The 19,779-nt window shown below is 38.0% G+C and overlaps 1 protein-coding gene across 3 annotated transcripts in view; it reads left to right on the top strand.

Annotated features, from left to right (window-relative positions):
- Itga8 (integrin subunit alpha 8) overlaps nucleotides 1–19,779 on the top strand; it is a 182,653-nt gene that overhangs the window by 33,055 nt on the left and 129,819 nt on the right. For 2 of the 3 annotated variants that reach the window (XM_060372339.1, XM_021657791.2), the window contains exons 3-8: nucleotides 4,126–4,226; nucleotides 6,822–6,945; nucleotides 12,254–12,315; nucleotides 13,508–13,553; nucleotides 15,731–15,856; nucleotides 16,822–16,866. In XM_060372339.1, coding sequence (XP_060228322.1) covers nucleotides 4,126–4,226; nucleotides 6,822–6,945; nucleotides 12,254–12,315; nucleotides 13,508–13,553; nucleotides 15,731–15,856; nucleotides 16,822–16,866 — 504 coding nt within the window. The remainder of the gene's footprint in view (nucleotides 1–4,125; nucleotides 4,227–6,821; nucleotides 6,946–12,253; nucleotides 12,316–13,507; nucleotides 13,554–15,730; nucleotides 15,857–16,821; nucleotides 16,867–19,779) is intronic. The other variant, XM_060372338.1, reaches the window with a different exon arrangement.

Below are 19,779 nucleotides of genomic sequence, written 5' to 3' on the forward strand. Positions count from 1 at the left end.
AAGAAACTAATCAAGAGGGAGGACTCTTGCTAAAATGCTCAATTCCTATCCAGAAAGGCAAAGAGGATGGACATCAGAAGAAGGAGAAAAGAGGGAACAAGTCAGGAGCCTGACACAGAGGACCTCTGAAAGGCTCTGCACTGCAGACTATCAATGCAGATTCTGAGACTTATGGGCAACCTTTGGGCAGTGTGCAGGGAATCTTATGAAAGAAGTAGGAAACAGTAAGATCTGGAGAGGACAGGAACTCCACAAGGAGAGCAACAGAACCAAAAAATCTGAGCACAGGGGTCTTTCCTGAGACTCATACTCCAACCAAGGACTATGCATGGAGATAACCTAAGACCCCTGCACAGATGTAGCCCATGGCAGTTCAGTATCCAAGTGGGTTCCATTGTAATAGGAACAGGGACTGTCTGACATGAACTGATTGGCCTGTTCTTTAATTCCTTCTCCCTGAGGGGGAAGCAGCATTAACCAGGCCACAGAAGAAGACAATGCAGCCACTCCTGATGAGACCTAATTGACTAGGATCAGAAGGAAGGAAAAGAAAACCTCCCCTATCAGTGGACTTGGGGAGGGGCATGCATGCAGAGGGTGGAGGAAGGGAGGGATTGGGATGGGAGGAGGGAGGGAACCACAGGGGGATACAAAGTGAATGAAGTGTAATTAATAAAGAATTAAAAAAAAGAAAATTAAAGTGTAACTGTTTACATTGTTTAAAAAAAAAAGACCTCTTGGTGACCTATTGTATGATAAAACTTCAGAATGTCTGCCTCCTAGCTACAATTTGTCACCTTTTAACCAACAGCTCCTCAGTACCCTTGGCAAATACCATGTGCCTCTGTAAGTTCTTTTTATTTTCTTTTATTTATTTATTTTAATTACTGCAATTTATTCACTTTGTATCCCAGCTGTAGTCTCTTCCTTTGTCTCCTTCCAATCCCACCTTCTCTCCTTCTTCTCCTCCCATGCCCCTCCCCAAGTCCACTGATAGGGGAAGTCCTCTTCCCCTTCCATCTGACCCTAGTCTATCAGGTCTCATCAGGACTGGCTGCATTCTCTTCCTCTGTGGCCTGGTAAGGCTGCACTACCCCCAGAGGGAGGTGATCAAAGAGCTGGACACTGAGATCATATCAGACACAGTCCCTGTTCCCCTTAGTAGGGCACCCACTTGGAAGCTGAGCTTCCATGGGCTACATCTGAGCAAGGGTTATCTCCATGCATGATCCTTGGTTGGTGTATCAGTCTCAGAAAAGACCCCAGATTTTTTGGTTCTGTTCATCTATTTGTGGAGTTCCTGTACCCTCCAAGTCTTTCTATCTCCCCCTTTTCTCATAAGATTCCTTGCACTCTGCCCAAGTCTGGCTATGAGTCTCAGCATCTGCTTTAATATCCTGCTGGGTAGAGTCTTTCAGAGACCCTCTGTGGTAGGCTCCTGTTCTGATCAATGTTTTGTTTTGTTTTTGTTGTTGTTGTTTGTTTTTTATTCCACCCATTGTTGTACTCATGCACTTGGTGTGTCGATGGTGTGTGTGTGTGTATGTCTGACTGATGTTAGTATAATATACCACAGATTCACCCATGTTGTTGCAAATGATTCAATTTCCTTCTTTTATCAGGTCGAATAATCTACTGTGTTTTTGCACGACATTTTTAAATTTATTCGTCTGCTGGTGTGCACTAAAGAAGATCCTTATCTTGGCTATTGTGAGCAATGCTATATTGAACACAGAGTATGACTATCTGGTCAACATACTGACCCCATTTCCTTTGGATATAGACATTAGAAGAGGGCTTCTGTATCAATCAGTAGTTCTATTTTCAATTTTTAAAAGAATTTGCCTATTGTTTTCCATGGCAGTGCACCAGTGTATGTCCATAGCCACCTGGTGCAAAGGGTCCTTTTCTCTCGTTCTTACAAGATTTTTTTTAGTCTTTTTAGTAGTAATTTTTTTTCCTGAGGTGAGTTGATATCTCACTGTGGTTTGAGCTTTCATTTCCCTGATTAGTGTGTTGAAGACATTTTCATTTACCTGTTTTGTCATTTTTATGTCTTCTTTTGAAAAATCCTGTTTAAGTCCTTTGTTCAATTTTTAATTGGCATTATTGCTGTTTTGCTCGTGCGTTATTTGAATTTCTTATACAGATGTACAGTTTGTAAATACTTTCTTCAACACTATAGACTTTCTTCACTATACTTTGATTCAACCCCATTGTCTGTTTTTGCTTTATTGTTCATGTTGTGGGGGTCATGTCCAAAAAAAAAAAAAAATCTGTGCTGAGACAAATGCCTTAAACTTTTCCTTCTATATTCTTCCAGAAGTTTACAGTTGTTATCATTTTGAGTAGTTTTTGTATTTGGGTTTGTGTGAGATAAGGGCCCAATTTCTTTCTTGTGTATGTGGGTATCTAGTTTTTTCATCCATTTATTTATTGAAGCTATCTATTCTCTGTTGTATGTTTTTAACATCACTGTAGAAGATCAGCTAGATAAACTGAAATGTATGAGTTTATCTCTGTGTTCTCTATCCTGGCCCACTGGCCCATGTATCTGTTTTTAGTGTGATGGCATTTTGACTTCTATAATTATTCAATCAATGTATTGTATTTTAGAGTCAAGTTTGTTCACTTTTTTATGCTTGCTTTGGCTATGTGGGGTTGTTGTGATTCAGTATGAATTTTTCTTTCTGTGATGAATATCACTAGAATTTTTATAGAGATTGCATCAAATCAGTAATCATGTTGGGTATCATGGACACGTTAATGATTGAAATTCTTCCAAACCAGGAACATGGATATCTTTTCCACTTATCTTTCTCAGTTTACTTCACCAATATTTTATAGTTTTGATGTACTAATATACTAAATAAATTTGGTACAAATTTGTTACAAAAATGTTGATGCTAATGTTTTTTTAAATTCATTCACAGATAGTTTGTTGTTAGTATACAATAATGCTACCAATATTCTTGTGGATGTCAAAAGAATCTCCTTATATAGGCCAAGCTAGTTTTCAAAGTTTTACATAGAATAAGCTGCATCAAGTCATAAGCCCCATGCTTAAGCTTCCCAGGGGAATGAATTAAAGGTTTGTGCCACCAGAGTCAGTTCTGCTTTCTTCCTTCCTTCCTTTCCTTTCCTTCTTCCTTTCTTTCTCTTTCCTGTGTGTGTGTGTGTGTGTACATGAACATGAGTTACTAGTAATATAACCCAGGGCTTTACATAAGCAGAACAAGCACTTTGTCATTTCTCTGCATCCCTAGCCCTCTGAATTTTGTTTGCTAATTTTGTTTCTTGCAGTTTTATCAAACTTTTATTTCTAACATTCTGGGTTTTTGTTTTGTGGGGTGTTTGTTTTCTGGAGTGTTTAGGATTTTTCACATAGAAGAGCACATTATCTGCACATTATCTGATTTCAATGACTTTCGTTCTTTTCTTGTCTTATAATCCTATGCATTTCTAATATTATGTTGCATCTACGTGGGCGGGGGGGTCTTTGGAGGTGGCTCAGCAGTTAAAACCACTTGCTGCTCTTGCAGAGGAGCCACATTCAATTTCCAGCCCCCACACAGGGAAGCTCACAACTGCCTTAGCTCCAGTCCAAACACTTTGACACTCTCTTCCAGCCTCTGTGGATACTGTTCGCATGTGCACACAGAGATAAGCACACACACACACACACACACACACACACACACACACACACACACATACACAGGAGAGGGCATGCTTTCTTGTTTCTGATCCTAGAGTAAGGTTTAAGTTTCTTCCTGGCGTATGATACTAAATATAAGCTTGTGATGGATGGCCTCTGCTGTGTTCTTCCTTCCATTCCTAACTTATTGAGAGTTTTAACATGAAAGAATGCTGAACATTAGCAATGCTTTGTCTACACGTATGAAATGTTGGCGTGGGTTTCTTTTCTCATGGAATCCTTGTTTGGCTTTAATATCAGGATAATTCTAGCCCTTGGAAACATTTTTTCCTTTTCAACTTTCTAGACACGTTTAAGAAAGATTGGCATTCCTTTATTTCTGGTTTCTTAATGTATAAATTTATTCCTTTATATTTTAATTAACTACCATACTTCCTAAACTATTCATAATTCATCCTTCTTGTCAGACAACAGGAAAATCAGAGTTAATGGAACCAAAGAACCGATAGAGTTTAAGTCAAACCAATGGTTTGGAGCAACAGTCAGAGCTCACAGAGGAAAAGTCGTGGTGAGTATCACGGCCTGGGGAACCGCTTGCTTTGTGCACCGCACAATTTAAATGCCTGGTGTACGTAAGTGCTTATCTAGAGGGATATGTTGATAGACTTTCTGGCAGCTTAGAGAAATGCGGTGCATAAAACCAGACACTCAGTGACAGAAATGAAAGAATCTATTTTTTAATGTGCTTAAAGTTATAGGAAATGACTTTTTTTTTCAAAAACTTTAGAAATTTTCAAACACTTTAAAAGATCGAAAGTTAAAAGCTACAGCTTGAACAGGTAGATACTTTATTGCTTAAGAGCAAATTAAAAGGCTACTTAAAATTGAACCAGAGAAAAATAGGTACAGGGAAAACACTCCAGGGTTGTTTAAATGTTAATCTATTGTGGTATCTTTTTTAGAACAGAGGGAAAGTTTTTCTTAATAGTAAGATTTTTTTTTTTTACTTTTACACAATGGATAACTTTATTTTTAAAGAAAATATTTTAGTCAAAATTTTGGAGGTAAATCTGAGCTTTAAAAACTACCAACTGGCAATTTCTCTGAATTTGTTAATGATTTTTAAAGTAAGCAATTTCACATTTCTTTTTTTGGTGTTTCAAGACAGGGTTCCTCTGTGTATCCCTGACTATCTTAGAACTAGCTCTGTAGACTAGGTTGGTTTCTAATTTACAGAACTCAGCCTCAGTGTTGGGATCAAAGGTGTGAGCCATGATTGCCCAGCAAGCAGTCCCAGGTTTAGGTTGGAATCCCTCATCTTTCCAATGCTGTAATTTTGCTTTTGTTCTCCTATTGTGTAAAGAATTATATGTGCCTAAACTATTGAGAGATAAATGACTTTTAATAGGTCTGGAGTTTTACTTTTTGTTTTCTTTTTTGTTTTTAGTTTGTAAAAGGACTCAGTGCAGGTGTTGGACATAAGTCATGAAAGAAGATACAAATCTTCTTTCTAGTTTTTCTAGTTCTAATTCTGCCACAGGACTTTCATTTTTGGTGGTAGATAAGTGCCTAAAACACACTCAGTAGTCAGAGTGTGAAACCCAGTGTGAAGCTCACAGCTGCTCTCACTGAGATGTACAGACTTTGGGTCTCATTAATTTTGGTGTGTAATGTTTATTCTATCTGCCTATTTTTTTATAATGAAGTTTGAAAAACAGATTAATTAAAAGAAGAGGAAACCAGATTGGGCTATGAGTGAAGCATACTTTTCTTATTATTGTTTAAATTAACTTTTTCTGGTAAAACTCCTGATACTAAGCAAGCTAATTTGAAGGCAGTTCTCTCATTTCACCCTAACATATTACTTGAAATGGCATCACAAGACATAATTTAAAAAGTGTGTTTTTGATTTTTCCAGAATCCTAAAATTAGAACATGTATGCAAGTCATCAAATCAGTATCTGGTATGACAAATTACATACCACAAACTCTAAGATGTAAAAGCTAATTTATAATAATCTGATAGACAGTTGTATTTAAGCTTCTATAGAGTGCATAAATTTAATTTCATTAGGCACGCACTTATTTATTAAGGAGATTTTTACATGCGAAGTTCTATGTTACGTGTGACCAGCAGTTCAGTAAATTCTAAGCAAGGCTTTAATGTGTGTGTAAATGTTTGCGTGGTATGCATTCTTCTCAGGGTTTACCTGGAAATAATCATGGGATGTTTTACTTATAAGCTGCAGAATTTTTGCCAATTTAGAATTAAACATATGTTTATGGAGTGACTAGGGTGGGTCACCACCATCATGAAGATTATCTGTGGTCACTGGAATTTGTCAGAATAAATTTTCCAGAGCAAGCAAGGTCAGAGTATGGGGTTACTTCCCATCGGGTCACAGAACCTTAAATATGTGCCTGTCTGTCGTTAGCATGTGCCCTTTGAATACTTGCTGTCCTCAATGCTCTTTGACTTCCAGTTTTTCCATGAATAAAAACAATTATCTTCAAACTAGTAAAAACTGCTATGCTAAGAAGGTAGCCTTCCTACATAGCAGTCTTTATTTAAAAATTTATAAGATGCAACTTCAGTGATAAATTATGGTAGTCCACAGAACAGAGATTTACAAACTTGCATGAATCCACTGATTTAAAAACCATTTTCAAATATTAATATCCAGACAAAGGAAGAGATGAGTGATTTTAAGACATGGTGTTAATTCAGTCACTACTTGAATGTTATAGCTCTCCCCTCACCTGTTTTTAAACAATGAATAGAAAATGTGCGTTCTTGGCTTTTAGAAAATACTTCTCATTTGCCACTCTGCTTTTTATTCAATTAAAAATTCAACCATGAGATTGGATCATCTCCTTGTTTATGTAGAGTGTGTATAACTTGTTCAATGAATTAATGTTAAAAATTAGCTTTGGAAGTTTGACTCTGGCTACTGAGATACTCATGAACATTCTGTGGACCAATTAGTTTACCTAACAATTTAACATAATTTCATATAACTTCTGTTACACTACTCACCAATTCAGACCAGGTTGAGTGCATTCAGGGTTGGTATAGCCACAGACTACTAGTCAACAATTCAAATCAAGCTATTGTCTGAGAAACCTACATCAAAACTGAATTTCTCTCCTTTGGTATCCATAGGCCTGTGCTCCTTTGTATCACTGGAGAACTCTGAAACCTAACCCAGCCAAGGACCCAGTTGGAACATGCTATGTAGCAATTCAGAATTTCAGTGCTTACGCTGAACATTCTCCGTGCCGGAACAGTAAGTTATTTTTATTCTTTGATGGTGAAATTTAGCTTGAAAGCCTTCAAGCTTGAGAGTTGTGATGGAGGATAGTCAAGATTCTAATATCTAAGAGGATATCAAAAATTCTAATGATCTATTCCGTATTTATTTATGTCTTAGTTACTTTTATAAGAAACTAAGACACCATGACCAAGGCAACTTGCAGAAGAAAACAGTTTATTGGAGTTTACACTTTTTGGAGGATGAGTCCATGACTGTCATGGTAGCATAACAGCAGGCAGGAAGGCATGGTGCTGGAGCAGTAGCTGAGAACTTACAACTGATCCTCAATTAGGAGGCTGAGAGAACAGGAGCTCTAACTAAGAATGCTTTGCTTTTGGAACCTAAAAGCCCAGGCCCAGTGACACACCTTCTCCAATAAGTCCGCACCTCCTAATCCTTCCCAAACAGTTCCACCACCTGGGGACTATGCACTCAAATATATGAGACTATGGAAGCCATTCGCATTCAAACAACCACATTTTTTAACTTCTAAAATTTATGCATTTTGTATGTATGTACATACATGCATGCTAAAGCACATGTGTAGCAGTCAGACAATATAAAGTTGATTCTCTCCTTCCAGCATGTGAGTCTTAGGGATGGAACTTGGGTCATCAGCCTTGTCAGCAGGAACACATATGTGAGCTATGTCATTGACTCTTCTGTGCTTAAAAGTCAGTTTTTAGACAGTATTTGGTAGAACTGATTGGTTCCTTGTGTTTGGCTCTTAGCTGACAGTTTCTTCTGAAAATCCCCACTTATTGTTCCACAGGATGCTGCCTAGCTACTGTACTTGTTTAAGGAAGCAGTAATATCAGCTAGGATGATTGGACTGAGATCATTTTTGACTGCAGCATTACATAGCCTTCATTCCAACTGTTGTTGCTTTGTTTGGCACTTTCTGTTTAAGATGTTGAACCCCCTTTGCCCTCTAAGATTCTGTCCACTTAGCGTCCGAATGTTATCTAGAAGTCCTAGAAGTCTCCCAGGACAGCACCCCTTCTGCATCTCTTATGCTGGCTTTGAACAAGTCCGGGCTGACCTCAGATTACTGATCCTCCTGCCTCAGCCTCCAAAAATCTAACAGCAGGCATACTCCCCCACACCAGTTTAAAGTAGCCTTTAAAGAAAACATCGGAGTAGTAATGGGAAGAGGGACTGCCTCTGACACAATCTGATTGACCTGTTCATTGATCACCTCCCCCTGAGCGGGGAGCAGCCTTACCAGGCCACAGAAGAAGACAATGCAGCCACTTCTGATGAGAACTGATAGTCTAAGATCAGAAAGAAGGAGAGGAAGACCTCCCCTATCAGTGGACTTGGGGAGGGGCATGCATGCAGAAAGGGGAGGAAGGGTGGGATCGGGAGAGGAGGAGGGAGGGGCTTATGGGAGGATGCAAAATGAATAAAGTGTAATTAATAATAATAATAATAAAACATCGGAGTGCCATCTTAGGGCTGCTGAGGTCCAATTTGAGAAGTCATGTCTGATGTTTGATTACCAGTTATCTGCTGGAAAGTCTTTTGTAAACTTCTCTATTTTTTCAAGTTGTTTTGGTAGATCACTGGGAGATATGAACAAGCAACAAAAGAACTTTCTGTTACTGTTCTGTTAACTAATGGGAACACATTGTAAAGAGGAAAATGTCATTACAGAGAAAATCAGAGTAACTTATTTTAGAAAATTATTTTTTTTAAAGACTCAGTCTGAAATTATTATAGATTGTCCCAAAAGCTACAAATAAAATTTCCTCTTTTCCATACTTGCATTTTTTTAGGTTCAAGGTCAATTTGGGGAAAGATAGTAAGCAAACCAGAATATAACAGTGAAGATAGAGAATGTATCAGCGTCTTTAAAGGGTTCATAAAGAAGCCACTGGGATTTACAGCTCTGAACTAACCCTGAGCTTTTTAAACCCAAGAGTTTCTCAAGAGGCTTTTGGCAGGAAACAGTATGGTTTTCTAGGTGTGAGCTGGATAAATATCTGAGATTAAGGAGTTTATCTTAAAATAGCTTTAAAATTAAGGTTCTTTGTTAAGAATGAGATACAATTATTTATTCAACGTTGTTTACTGACCACGTTAGCACCAAGTATTTTATGTGCAAGAAGTGTGTCAAGGAACTAGAGAAAGCAAACTGTGTCCAAAGAATGGGCATAGTGGAAGAAAGAGGGAACAAACCAATAAACTCACAATACCATAATATTTAGTAAAATGTCACATAAATAAATAATTATGTATCATCCGTTTAATGGAAGAGGAGAAGGAGTGGCCTGAGTCCAGAGGGACCAGGAGAAGGGAAACTCTTCAGAAAAGGTCACAGGAAGGATTTCCTAGCAGAGGACATTTGGAGTAGGAAAGGAAGAATTGCCAACACTGGTAATAGCTGGGACATGGCCACAATCCACACCAGATAAGAGGCTGACATTATTGCACTGAAAAGATTCAGTGTCAGCCTTCTCATCAACACTTACGTCTATGAATATTCTATTCTTCGCTGTTTGCTGGAGATGTTTTCTACAGCAGCAAATGATGGCATTCTTCACATACCCATTGACTGTGATGACTTAGAATCTTCTGGCTGTCATGAAGTTCATTTTGTGAAACCTGTCACTACTTCTCATTCTGCCCTTAAGCCTTATGACCTTGTATCCCGAAAGCCTGAATAAGACACTGTCCACAGAACCTCAGCCTGTGAGGAGCCTGATTCAGCATGAGATTGAACCATAATTTAAATATATAATTTAAAACTATAAATTATAGTACCCAAGAATCTTGAACTCTGTGGGCACATATCATGCCCATTTCTTTACTCTCCTTTTTCCCAGGTAGAAATATGCAGAGCCAATGAAATAGTGGAGCTATGAAATAGTTTGCTAGGAGCTGTATGGCAGTAGGGCATACCTACACTTTTCATATACTCACACTTCCTCCTCTTCAGAACAGTCAAAGAGCTGGCTTCCTGTCAAGGCTGAGACACTCATGGTCCACGAACACAAAGCCTGCTTGTTCGTGAGCATATGGTCAATATCCCAGAGCAGGAATATCAGTAATATCTTTTTCAAAAGAGAAATGAAGGAAGTGTCTTGTATTACTTCCGCAGCAGAGCTGGGGCACGGGAAACAACGTGGGCGGTAGCCTGCATGTGCGTCTGAATGGTATGCCTTCTGCTCGTGTGGCCATCCATAATTCAGGTGAGGGTGGTTCTCACAGCCCTTCGATTTCACTTTAGCCATTAGCCACTGGCAGCGAATGAAAATGAATGGCACACATCCCTAGATTCCTGAAGCTATAATAGGGCATAACGCCTAGAGACACTGCGAGGGTCCAGGAAGAAAAATTCCTTTGGGTATCATAAATTATAATTCAATGAGAGAAGGGAACTGGGCTTGCAGAGCAAAGAACACCCACTCTTCTCTAACTGCTACTCAAAACAAACCTTGAAAGTTGATTATTTTCTCAATGACTTGTTTTTAGTTAGAGATTTTTTTTTTCAGCGTCCTTTTTAAAGAACCCTGGAAGTATATTAAAACAAACCTCAAGTAAAAAAAAAAAAGAATGGCCAGGTTTCTGCCCTTCTGAATAATTTACAATATTAAAAATAGAGAAGCAATTTCAAAAGTGGATTTTTAAGAAGGTTTGTTTTTGTAAATAATTTTTAAATATAATTAATGCAATCCACATGAGTTCACATAGACTACATCATACATTCATGTATATTTCTGAATATGTATAAATTTTATACCATTAGATATCTAGAAAATTACAACTCCATAAATTGAGATTATTTAGATGAGATTGAAAAAGATGAGCTTTTAGGGAACTTTACAGAATTCATAACCATAAGTCCTAACACACAGTTGTAAATGAAGGAACAAATTTGGTAAAATATATTGTGTGGGGTTAGTAAACTGTTTTAAATGTCAAGAGAGCAGGGTCAGGTGTGGTGACGTATGCCTGTAACCCAAAGACTGGGAGATAGAGACAGGAAGATCGGGAGTTCAAGGCCGTTCTCTGCTACATGGTAGGCTCCAGGATAGCCTGAGCTGTATGAGAGTCTCTCCCAGCAAACGAACAAACGAAACTACAAGAACAGAAAGCAAGCAGATAGGGCAGAGGGGTGCCTGTACGGATTTGGTTCGGAGAAGCTGAAACTAATGATGAAGTGGCTGGAAGAAAGAAAATGGACAGATCCATTTTAGAGGTCTAATGAAACGAGGCATGCCCAGCCTACCAGCAGTCCCTACACCCATGTTTGCTCCTTTGCATGGCTGTAATGGCATCGGTAGGAAACATGTAATTGTCAGTATGCTCTTATCTAACTACATAATAACTGAGATTTCACCTACTTAACCACACTTTGATTGCAATTCAAGTATGTTAGAAGTTCTAGGACCTCTTTCAAAGTACAGGTTGCAGGGAGTAAATGTGTTTATAAAACTGTATGACAAGTCCTCAGTGGCTCTTCAGATAGTCGAGAGAATATAAAATAGACCATTATTGGAGGATTTCTTCTTCTGCCAACATTAGCATTGCAAGGTCCCTGTGAAATCACTAAAATCAGAAATACAATTTTCAAATTATCCTAGTATAATTTAAAACTACGTTTCTACTAAAGAGCTGGAGATGCACCGCAGTTGGCAGAGAACTTGCCCAGCAGTCGCCTGGGTTTGGTCTCAGCACCACAGCTGGCTGAAGTAGCAGACATTTGTAATTCCAGCACTCTGGAGGTAGAGGTAGGGGACTCACAAGTACAGGCTCACCTTGAGCTACATAGAGAGCTTGAGGCCAGCCCGGGCCTCATGAAGAATGAGAAGGGAGTTGTTGCTGTTATTCTCTCCAGAAAGGTATCATCTCAAGTTGTCACTGAAGAAATGGCGGACACGTCAGGAATGGGCAAAGTGAACACTTCTGTCACATGGGCATTTTGGAACACAATCAGAAGATGGAGGTTTTATTTTAGAAGTGAATATGAGCGTATACCCCAACATAAAGCCATCCTTTGATGGGTCCCCCAACTGGAGATTGGCTTGTGTAATCTGCGCTCAACAGACCAGGAATAGTCATCCCCTCAAGCTGACCTCACCACAGCATGAACGAGATATTCAGGATCAGAAAATACATGGAAATATACTTAATATTTCCTGAAATGCGTTTTTAAAATAAAACAGATTGGTCTTTTTAACTCAGCGGTATATTGGGGAAACAACAGAATAATCTGCATTGCTTATAAAATATTCCCCAGAAATGACCTAACTGGTATATGTTTTGATTTTTCCAGGCAATGCTGATCCTGAAGGACAAGGTTACTGCCAAGCAGGCTTTAGTCTAGACTTCTATAAGGTGAATCTTTCGGTCCGTCAGCATGCGGTGTGGGATGAATTTTCTTGTTGTTGTTGCTACTGTATTATTTTCTGTCTTTCCTGCCCCTCAAACAATAATAACCAGACAAGGCTTGGGAGCCTATCATGTCTGGTAACTTCTGGAAGTTTTTGTTTTGTTTTCCCGATGACTATTTCTATATATATTTAGGCACACAATACTGTATAGAAAAGCAGATGAGATGAAGAAACTCGTTCTTTCCGTCACCAGCATTAGTCATTTTCGGATGCAAATCTCAAAAACTCATTTTTCAAAGACCACAAGAATCTATCGACTTGTCGCTCACTTTATCACTCAGCTGCAATTGGCTGCCTTGGTTTACTATTCATATTAAAATTTACATGCCCCCTCAGAAAGCAAAGAGCATTTGATACACATGTGAAGGAAAATGGCTCTGTGCTTTTGAAATCAGTGCTGGGAAATTTCATATGCATGTGCTCTGTTTCACTACTGCTTCGTTGCATTTTTCTATGATTGCTTGCTTTGATATATTTCTGGAAGCTACAGACCGAAGCTAAAGAATGAAGCTGCTTGCATTTGCTAACCTAGAGGTTTTGCTTTCTCCTTTGAAGGAGGATGGGTTTGCGATTAAAAAAAAACTGTTTTACTTTTTTTTATTTGCTTTTTGGAGAGAAGCCCCTTTTTTCGTGTGTGGGAGCTCAGAAGACACCTTTGGGGACTCAGTTCTCTCCTACAGCATGAGTTCAAGAATGAAATCCAGCTTGTAGGGCTTGCTGGCAAGCGCCCTTACCCCCTGAGCCATCTTGCTGGCAGTAGATGTATTTTTAAAGAAGACATCCCTGTTGCCTTGAAAATAATTGAAATGATTTTTTTTCCAAGGTTTTCAAAACAGCAGTTCCTCCATTCTCCCTCCCCCAAATTTATATGCTCTCCAGGGAGCCAGGTCAAAGTGCCTGAGTCAGATTAAAATTATTTAACACAACACACAAAAGAATTGGAAGAAAAAAAAAAAAAAAAAAGGAAAGAAAAGAAAAGGAAAGGCCCTCCAGCCCTCAGGCATAAGGACCTCTTTAAGAAAACGTGGTTTTACGAGAAATGCTTTGTCGGGGGCAATGCTTGTTAGCAGTGACTCAGCACCCTTAAAACACTTGGCGTCTTGTCCATATGTTCCCTCGATGCTTCTGTTTTGCAGAATGGAGACCTTATAGTGGGAGGACCCGGAAGCTTTTACTGGCAAGGTATGTTCCATGTCAGAGGGAAGCATGTTTGTAGTTACACAGAGAAACAGATGAGACATCAAGTGTTGGCTTTTCCTAAGGGGCACTATAACCCCCTGCTCACACTTTCCTGACTGAAGCATCATTGCGATTTGCATTTTCTTGTGTAAACTGTGTTTCTAAAGCATCCTGATACTCATTCCTCTACCAAGAATTTATTGAGGTTATACCAGGCTTCGTATTAAATGCTGGAGACACTGTACTGAGAAGACAGACTTGCTGGGGTGGAGAACAAACTGAGAACAAAGGCTTGCTGTGGCCAGGCTAGCACTTGCTGGCTTATTCCCTACAGTCAGGGTCTCTCACTGAGCCAGATCTAGTCGGTCACCTGAAATGCTGTTCCAGTCTCCATGCATGGGGTGTACAGTCACACATGGATATAGAGTGTCTGTCCCCAACCCCATAACATACACATATAAATATTTCTAAAAATTAAGCCAAGTGGGAAATATTCAGAAATATAGATTTATGACTATTTTGTATATGAAGTTACTATTAGAATTTATTGACATATGTAAAGATATCAAATAATATTTTATTCTCTTAAAGTTATTTTATAAACTTAAAAGAAATATGTCTTATGCCAGAGATTGCTGTAAACTGAACATTGTATTATGTGTATAAATATTTTGTTCTAATCTTGCTTAATTTCATGTAATTATTTCCTTCATTTAAAGTAGAAAATATGTCAAGTGAAATAATAATAAGCATACAGGAAAACTTACCTGAGATACAGAATTTAAAGTCTTACAGAGACTTAAGACCTTTATAGACTCAGCTAATGAAAACTAGCAACTGTCAGGACATAAGACAAAGAAGGGGAAACTGAGATACAAGTCAGAGAAATTTGGCAAATTCGGCAGATAGTCTTTATAAATTCCCATGTAAATCTAACTGTCTTGATATCAGAGCGGTCATTGGTCCACGTCACATAAAAATATCCACAACCCAGTTTGACTGGGTTTTATTCCTTTCCTAGAGACTTGGAATTCCCAAAGAACAAGGTAGCTTTAAATTTGACACTAAGTACCGTGCTTTCAAAAGCATTTCTCTCGCTTCGTCTCAAAGAACATGAGATGACATTTTTGCCTTAGCTGTCCACGAACAAATATCTGGATGCTTGGACTTTTACAGATGATGATGTATTTTGATATATGTTCCAAATACAATCATATTTTCAGACTTCTGACAGTGACTTTGAGAGAAATGAGCCAAGGTTCTTATCAATGTTTGTGGCCTTTTTCTTTCTTTTTTTTTTTTTGTTTTTGGTGAAATTTTAAAGCTCATTGGACATAGCTGCTTTCTACTATCATAGTTTTACAATAAATATAAATGGCTCAAAGATTTATTAAATCCTTACTTTAACTGGGCTTAGTACTTTAAGAAAATTGCAAAAAAAAAAAAAACCCAACAAAATAGTATTGGAATGCAAAAGAGACTTTGGTTGTATAGGCACTAGCAAAAATATATGACCTTTGAGAACACCATCAAGTTCTTTTAACATAAAAACATCTATATATGATATGTGATATGTATATATATATTTGATGTTAAATTTTCTTCTGACTAGAACGTTATAGTTTGTATTGTTGTTGTTTGTCTGTTTGTTTTAGATACAAGGCTCTATGTATCCTTGCCTGAGCTCCATTGTGTAGCCCAAGATGATCTTGAACTTCTGATTTTTCTGCTTCCATCTCTGAAGTGCTCGGATTGGAGGAATGTGTCTCTCTACTTGATGCTCCCTCCTCAGTTTTCTGTTGAGCTGGGACTTGAACCCAGGGCTTCATGCATGCTAGATAGGCAGTCTATGAAATGAACTCCATTCCTAACTCTAAAATATGAATTTAAACGTAATTTCATTTGTAAATGTTTTTATTCCTTCATACATTTATCATTTGAAGACAGAAAGAGTACTAAGTACAGGGAGAATGGCTAAAACATTGCTATTCATCTCTGGACTTCTACTAGAATAGAAAGTTTTACCCAATTATAACTAACTTCTGTCTGACAGTTTGGGGTGCAGATCAGAACCACATCCTCAGGAGCATTCAGAAGTGTGTGTTGTGGTTCCAGGTTTGCTGAGCAAGAGGCCGCCCTTTGCCTCCATTCAGTTGATGTATTAATTTGCTCAAACACAGGTCAGGTGATCACTGTCAGTATAGCAGATATCATCGCAAACTACTCATTCAAGGATATTCTAAGGAAACTGGCAGGAGAGAAGCAGACAGACGTGGCTCCGGCCTCCTACGATGACAGCTACCTTGGTAAGAACGATTGTTCCAGATTGTGTGTAGTCTCTCAAAAGACAAGCAAATTAAATGCACGTGTGGTGTCTTTTTTGTTGATTTTGTTTTTGTTGTTGTTATTCTTTTATTTTACTTTTTTGTCATGACTTATCTGGTGTTGTCTGAAATCTTTTGAGAGCCTTCTTTCTTATTATTCTCAGTAGACCCTTACATTTTCTTTTTCACCAAAATTTGCTTTTCTCTGTATAACATGCATAATTTGAGCTGCTGTTTTGTAGGCTCTTTGACATTCTCTTATGAAACATTACTGGTAAAAGACATTTGTGTTAGCAGGGCTGCTGCTCATGCTATGGAGCAACAGGATAGTAGCCTGTCCAGTTTCAACAAAAAAAAAAAAAGAATCTTTCCAACTTTTATCATGTGAAAACCATACAGTGTCATCTTAATATTTCTGTTACCCATCTTGGGTATTCAAGTGATATTCTGATTGCTTTACGAATTGAAAAATTAAATTGTGGTTATGCTTTGTGAATGTAAATGGAACCTTGCTTTTGAGCCCAATGGCATCTGTGGGCCAATATCATGAAAGGAATTAAGAGTAGGTCATGATGATGATTAATAGCAAAACCTAACCATGAAGGATGTCTTGTAGAATTATGCTTGATACTGATGAATTTGCAGCCTTTAAAATGCAACAGCCACCACTGCCACTTATAAGGGTTATGACTCACACTCTGATGGCTGATCTGAAAATCTAACTTTTTTGGTCATGTTTCTCCTGAAAATCAGCATTTCTCACTGGAAATTAATCTGAAAGTGTTCATGTTGCTGTGATTTATTTTTCCTCTCAGAGATTCTTTAACTTTTTACATGTTTTTAGAGGTTTCTAAGCAAAATGGTATCATGATAGCACTTTCATTTTTTTCTAGACACAACTCATTCCTTATCAAATAAAATTTATTAGTTTCTTTTCTTTAATACAGGATATTCGGTTGCTGCTGGAGAATTCACTGGGGACTCTCAGCAAGGTCAGAGACATTAATGAATTTAAGTGATTTTAAAACCTTGGGAAATCCTAAATAACACAGAAGTCTTATCATAAATACAATTGATTTTCTTTGCTATACAAAGACTTATAGAGATATAATGTATATATCTATGTGATAACATTTTGTAGAATATATAAATATTTACATATATATATATATATATATATAGTCTCAACACATTTCATAAGAATCAGTTCCACAGCCTGATCTACAGAGTGAATTCCAGGATAGCCAGGGCTACACAAAGAAACCCTTCCTCAGACAAACAAAGAAACACACACAGAAAAATATTCCGATCCCTATAAAAATCTAACTCAGTAATTAAAAATGAGGAAAGCTGCCCAGGATAAGAGAGGAAACTAAACAGATGATCAAATGACTTAGACAAGTGTCACACTTGTGTAGCACTCAAGTGTGAAATCAAGGTTTTCCACTCTGATTTATAGCATCGGTCATCACAGGTGTCCACCACCACCTGACTCCACCCTAATGTAACAGCGTTGTTTCCCTCTCTCCATTAGACACACCAGTCCCAAATAACAGAAGAAATTAACCCCTACTTACACAGACAGCCTTCATTGTTCATCCTGTTTCTAAATCTCTAGTCCTTTATCCGTCTCTGTCTTTCCACAGAATTTGAATTTTCAGGCCAGTTTTCAAATGCCATTTCCTCAACTCCTTATTTAGCGTCCTTCTATAACTGCCTGTGTCATCTCATTTTTCTGGTCTTCTAAGGTTTTTGCCACCCATTCATTTGTTACAGATTTTTTTGTGTACCTATTATGTGCCAGCATCTGTTAAGTGCTGAGAATGCAAAAGTAAACAAATTGTCCTTAATCCTAGAGATTACACTATAGGTCTCACAAACACAAAACATCTGCTGTTTTAGTTAGGGTGAAGACACAAGACCACCATAATTCTTATAAAGGAAAATATTTTAATATTAAAAAGTCCACTGTCTTCACGGCTGGAAACATGACAGAATGTGAGCATGATGCAGGCAGACATGATGCTGGGAAAGGAGATGACATTTTGATCCTCAGGCAGTAGGAAAGGAGTGTACTCCACCCTGGGCTGAGCTTGAACATAGGAGACTTCAAAGCCCACCCCCATAGTGGCACACTTTCTCCAGCAAGGCCACACCTACTCTAACAAGGCCGCACCTCCTAACAGTGCCCCTCCCTAAGGGACAAGCATCCAACCTTATGAGTCTACGGGGTCATTCCTATTCAAACCGCCACAGTTCCCTAAGAATTGTGAGGAGTACTAGAGCAAACCAGAAAGCACAGAGTAGAGGACTTCCATTGACTAGGACTTAGAAGAATGAAAGGGGGTGTGGACTGAGGGGTAATATCTTCAAGATAACTTGTGTAAAAGATTGGAGTAGTTAAGGAATGCATCTGACTGGCTAGGCTTTTATGCTTTGATGGTTACTGTGATTGGGTTAGAGAAAAGGAGGGAGGACCTAGCTCACACTGGATCTTATGGAGCATAGAGTTCTAAAAGTTTGCAAAATACAGGAGCAGAAATCGGAAAAGATTTATGGAGAGGAGCAAACACAATCTAAAACAAAACAAACAGAAGGAAACCACATCGGTTATTCCATTTAAATTTGATTGGGAAGAATAGCATGATATACAACATTTTTATGTTCCTTTCTGGTTCTTGAATATAAGATCTATGTCTCATTGCTATTTATCTTCATTCTAAAGACTAGACAACATTCTTCTCATAAATGGCTCATAAAATAGATACTATCATAAAACGATAGTAAAAAATTTGAGTCAATTTCAAGTTCTGACTTGACTGACAGCATTTTTTTAGGCTACTACAACCTCTCCAATTCTCATTTGCTTATATCCGAATAACATTAACGCTATGTAACCTGAACTATCATTCTGAACATTGCATAAAATAATACATGATACATTCACAAAAAAACCAGAGTTAAGCTTTTGCTTAACTGGTAATATTGACTGAATGAGTCAATTGCTAATCAATATTTGCCATTTTTTTCACCTTGTTTCATAGCAGTATTAACTGTTTTTTCTTATTACATGAGGGTATAACTGTGTCCATAATAAACATATAATTAGAAGATCACTTAGACAACATTGATGTGATTCTTGCAATCAAGACAGACACTTGCAAATGTCTTATTCTAAGCAGTAGTTAGAAAGAGCTTGATTATAGTATTAACACCTTAAAGCTAAAATATTTGTTTCACACAAACCACAATCACACCTCTGACTAGATATCATCAGGAGAAAATGGTCTTACAATCATAAAAGCAAGAATTTACCGTCCCATCACAAGCTCATTGTCCCATTTGAGTGAAAACATAACAGTAACTTTCATTGGATTTCAGAAATATATAGAAAATGCATTCAGGATTTATATGAGTTGAGAATTTATAAAATAAAGGCATTGTCAAAGACGTCTTAAATAGTTAATTAGACCATTGAGAATCCATGGCCATTCATGCTCATTATCAATTAGAGAAGTTGGGGAGTTCCAACATGAAAGACAATTTGAAGGTCTAGAGGGATGGTTCATGAGCAAATGATGGCTACGCAAGAGTGAAGAGCAGAGTTCAGAACCCATGTAAAAAAAGCCAAGTGCAGCAGCAAGAACCTATACTTCCAGCACTGGGGGCAGAGGTGGGACCCTTGGGGCTCAATGACCTAGGTCTAAGTTGAATGGTAAACTCTAAGTTCAGTGAGAGACCCCGTTTCCAAAAACTAGAGTGGAAAATGATAGAAGACGCTACTGGATAGTAGCCTTTGGCCTCCATATACAGACTCATGGCTGCATGTGCACACACACACATGCACACACCAATAAATAAATAAATAGATAAGTAAATATATATACATATATATAATAAGATAA

The sequence above is a fragment of the Meriones unguiculatus genome, chromosome 19 (assembly GCF_030254825.1).
Source record: "Meriones unguiculatus strain TT.TT164.6M chromosome 19, Bangor_MerUng_6.1, whole genome shotgun sequence".
NCBI lineage: Eukaryota > Metazoa > Chordata > Mammalia > Rodentia > Muridae > Meriones > Meriones unguiculatus.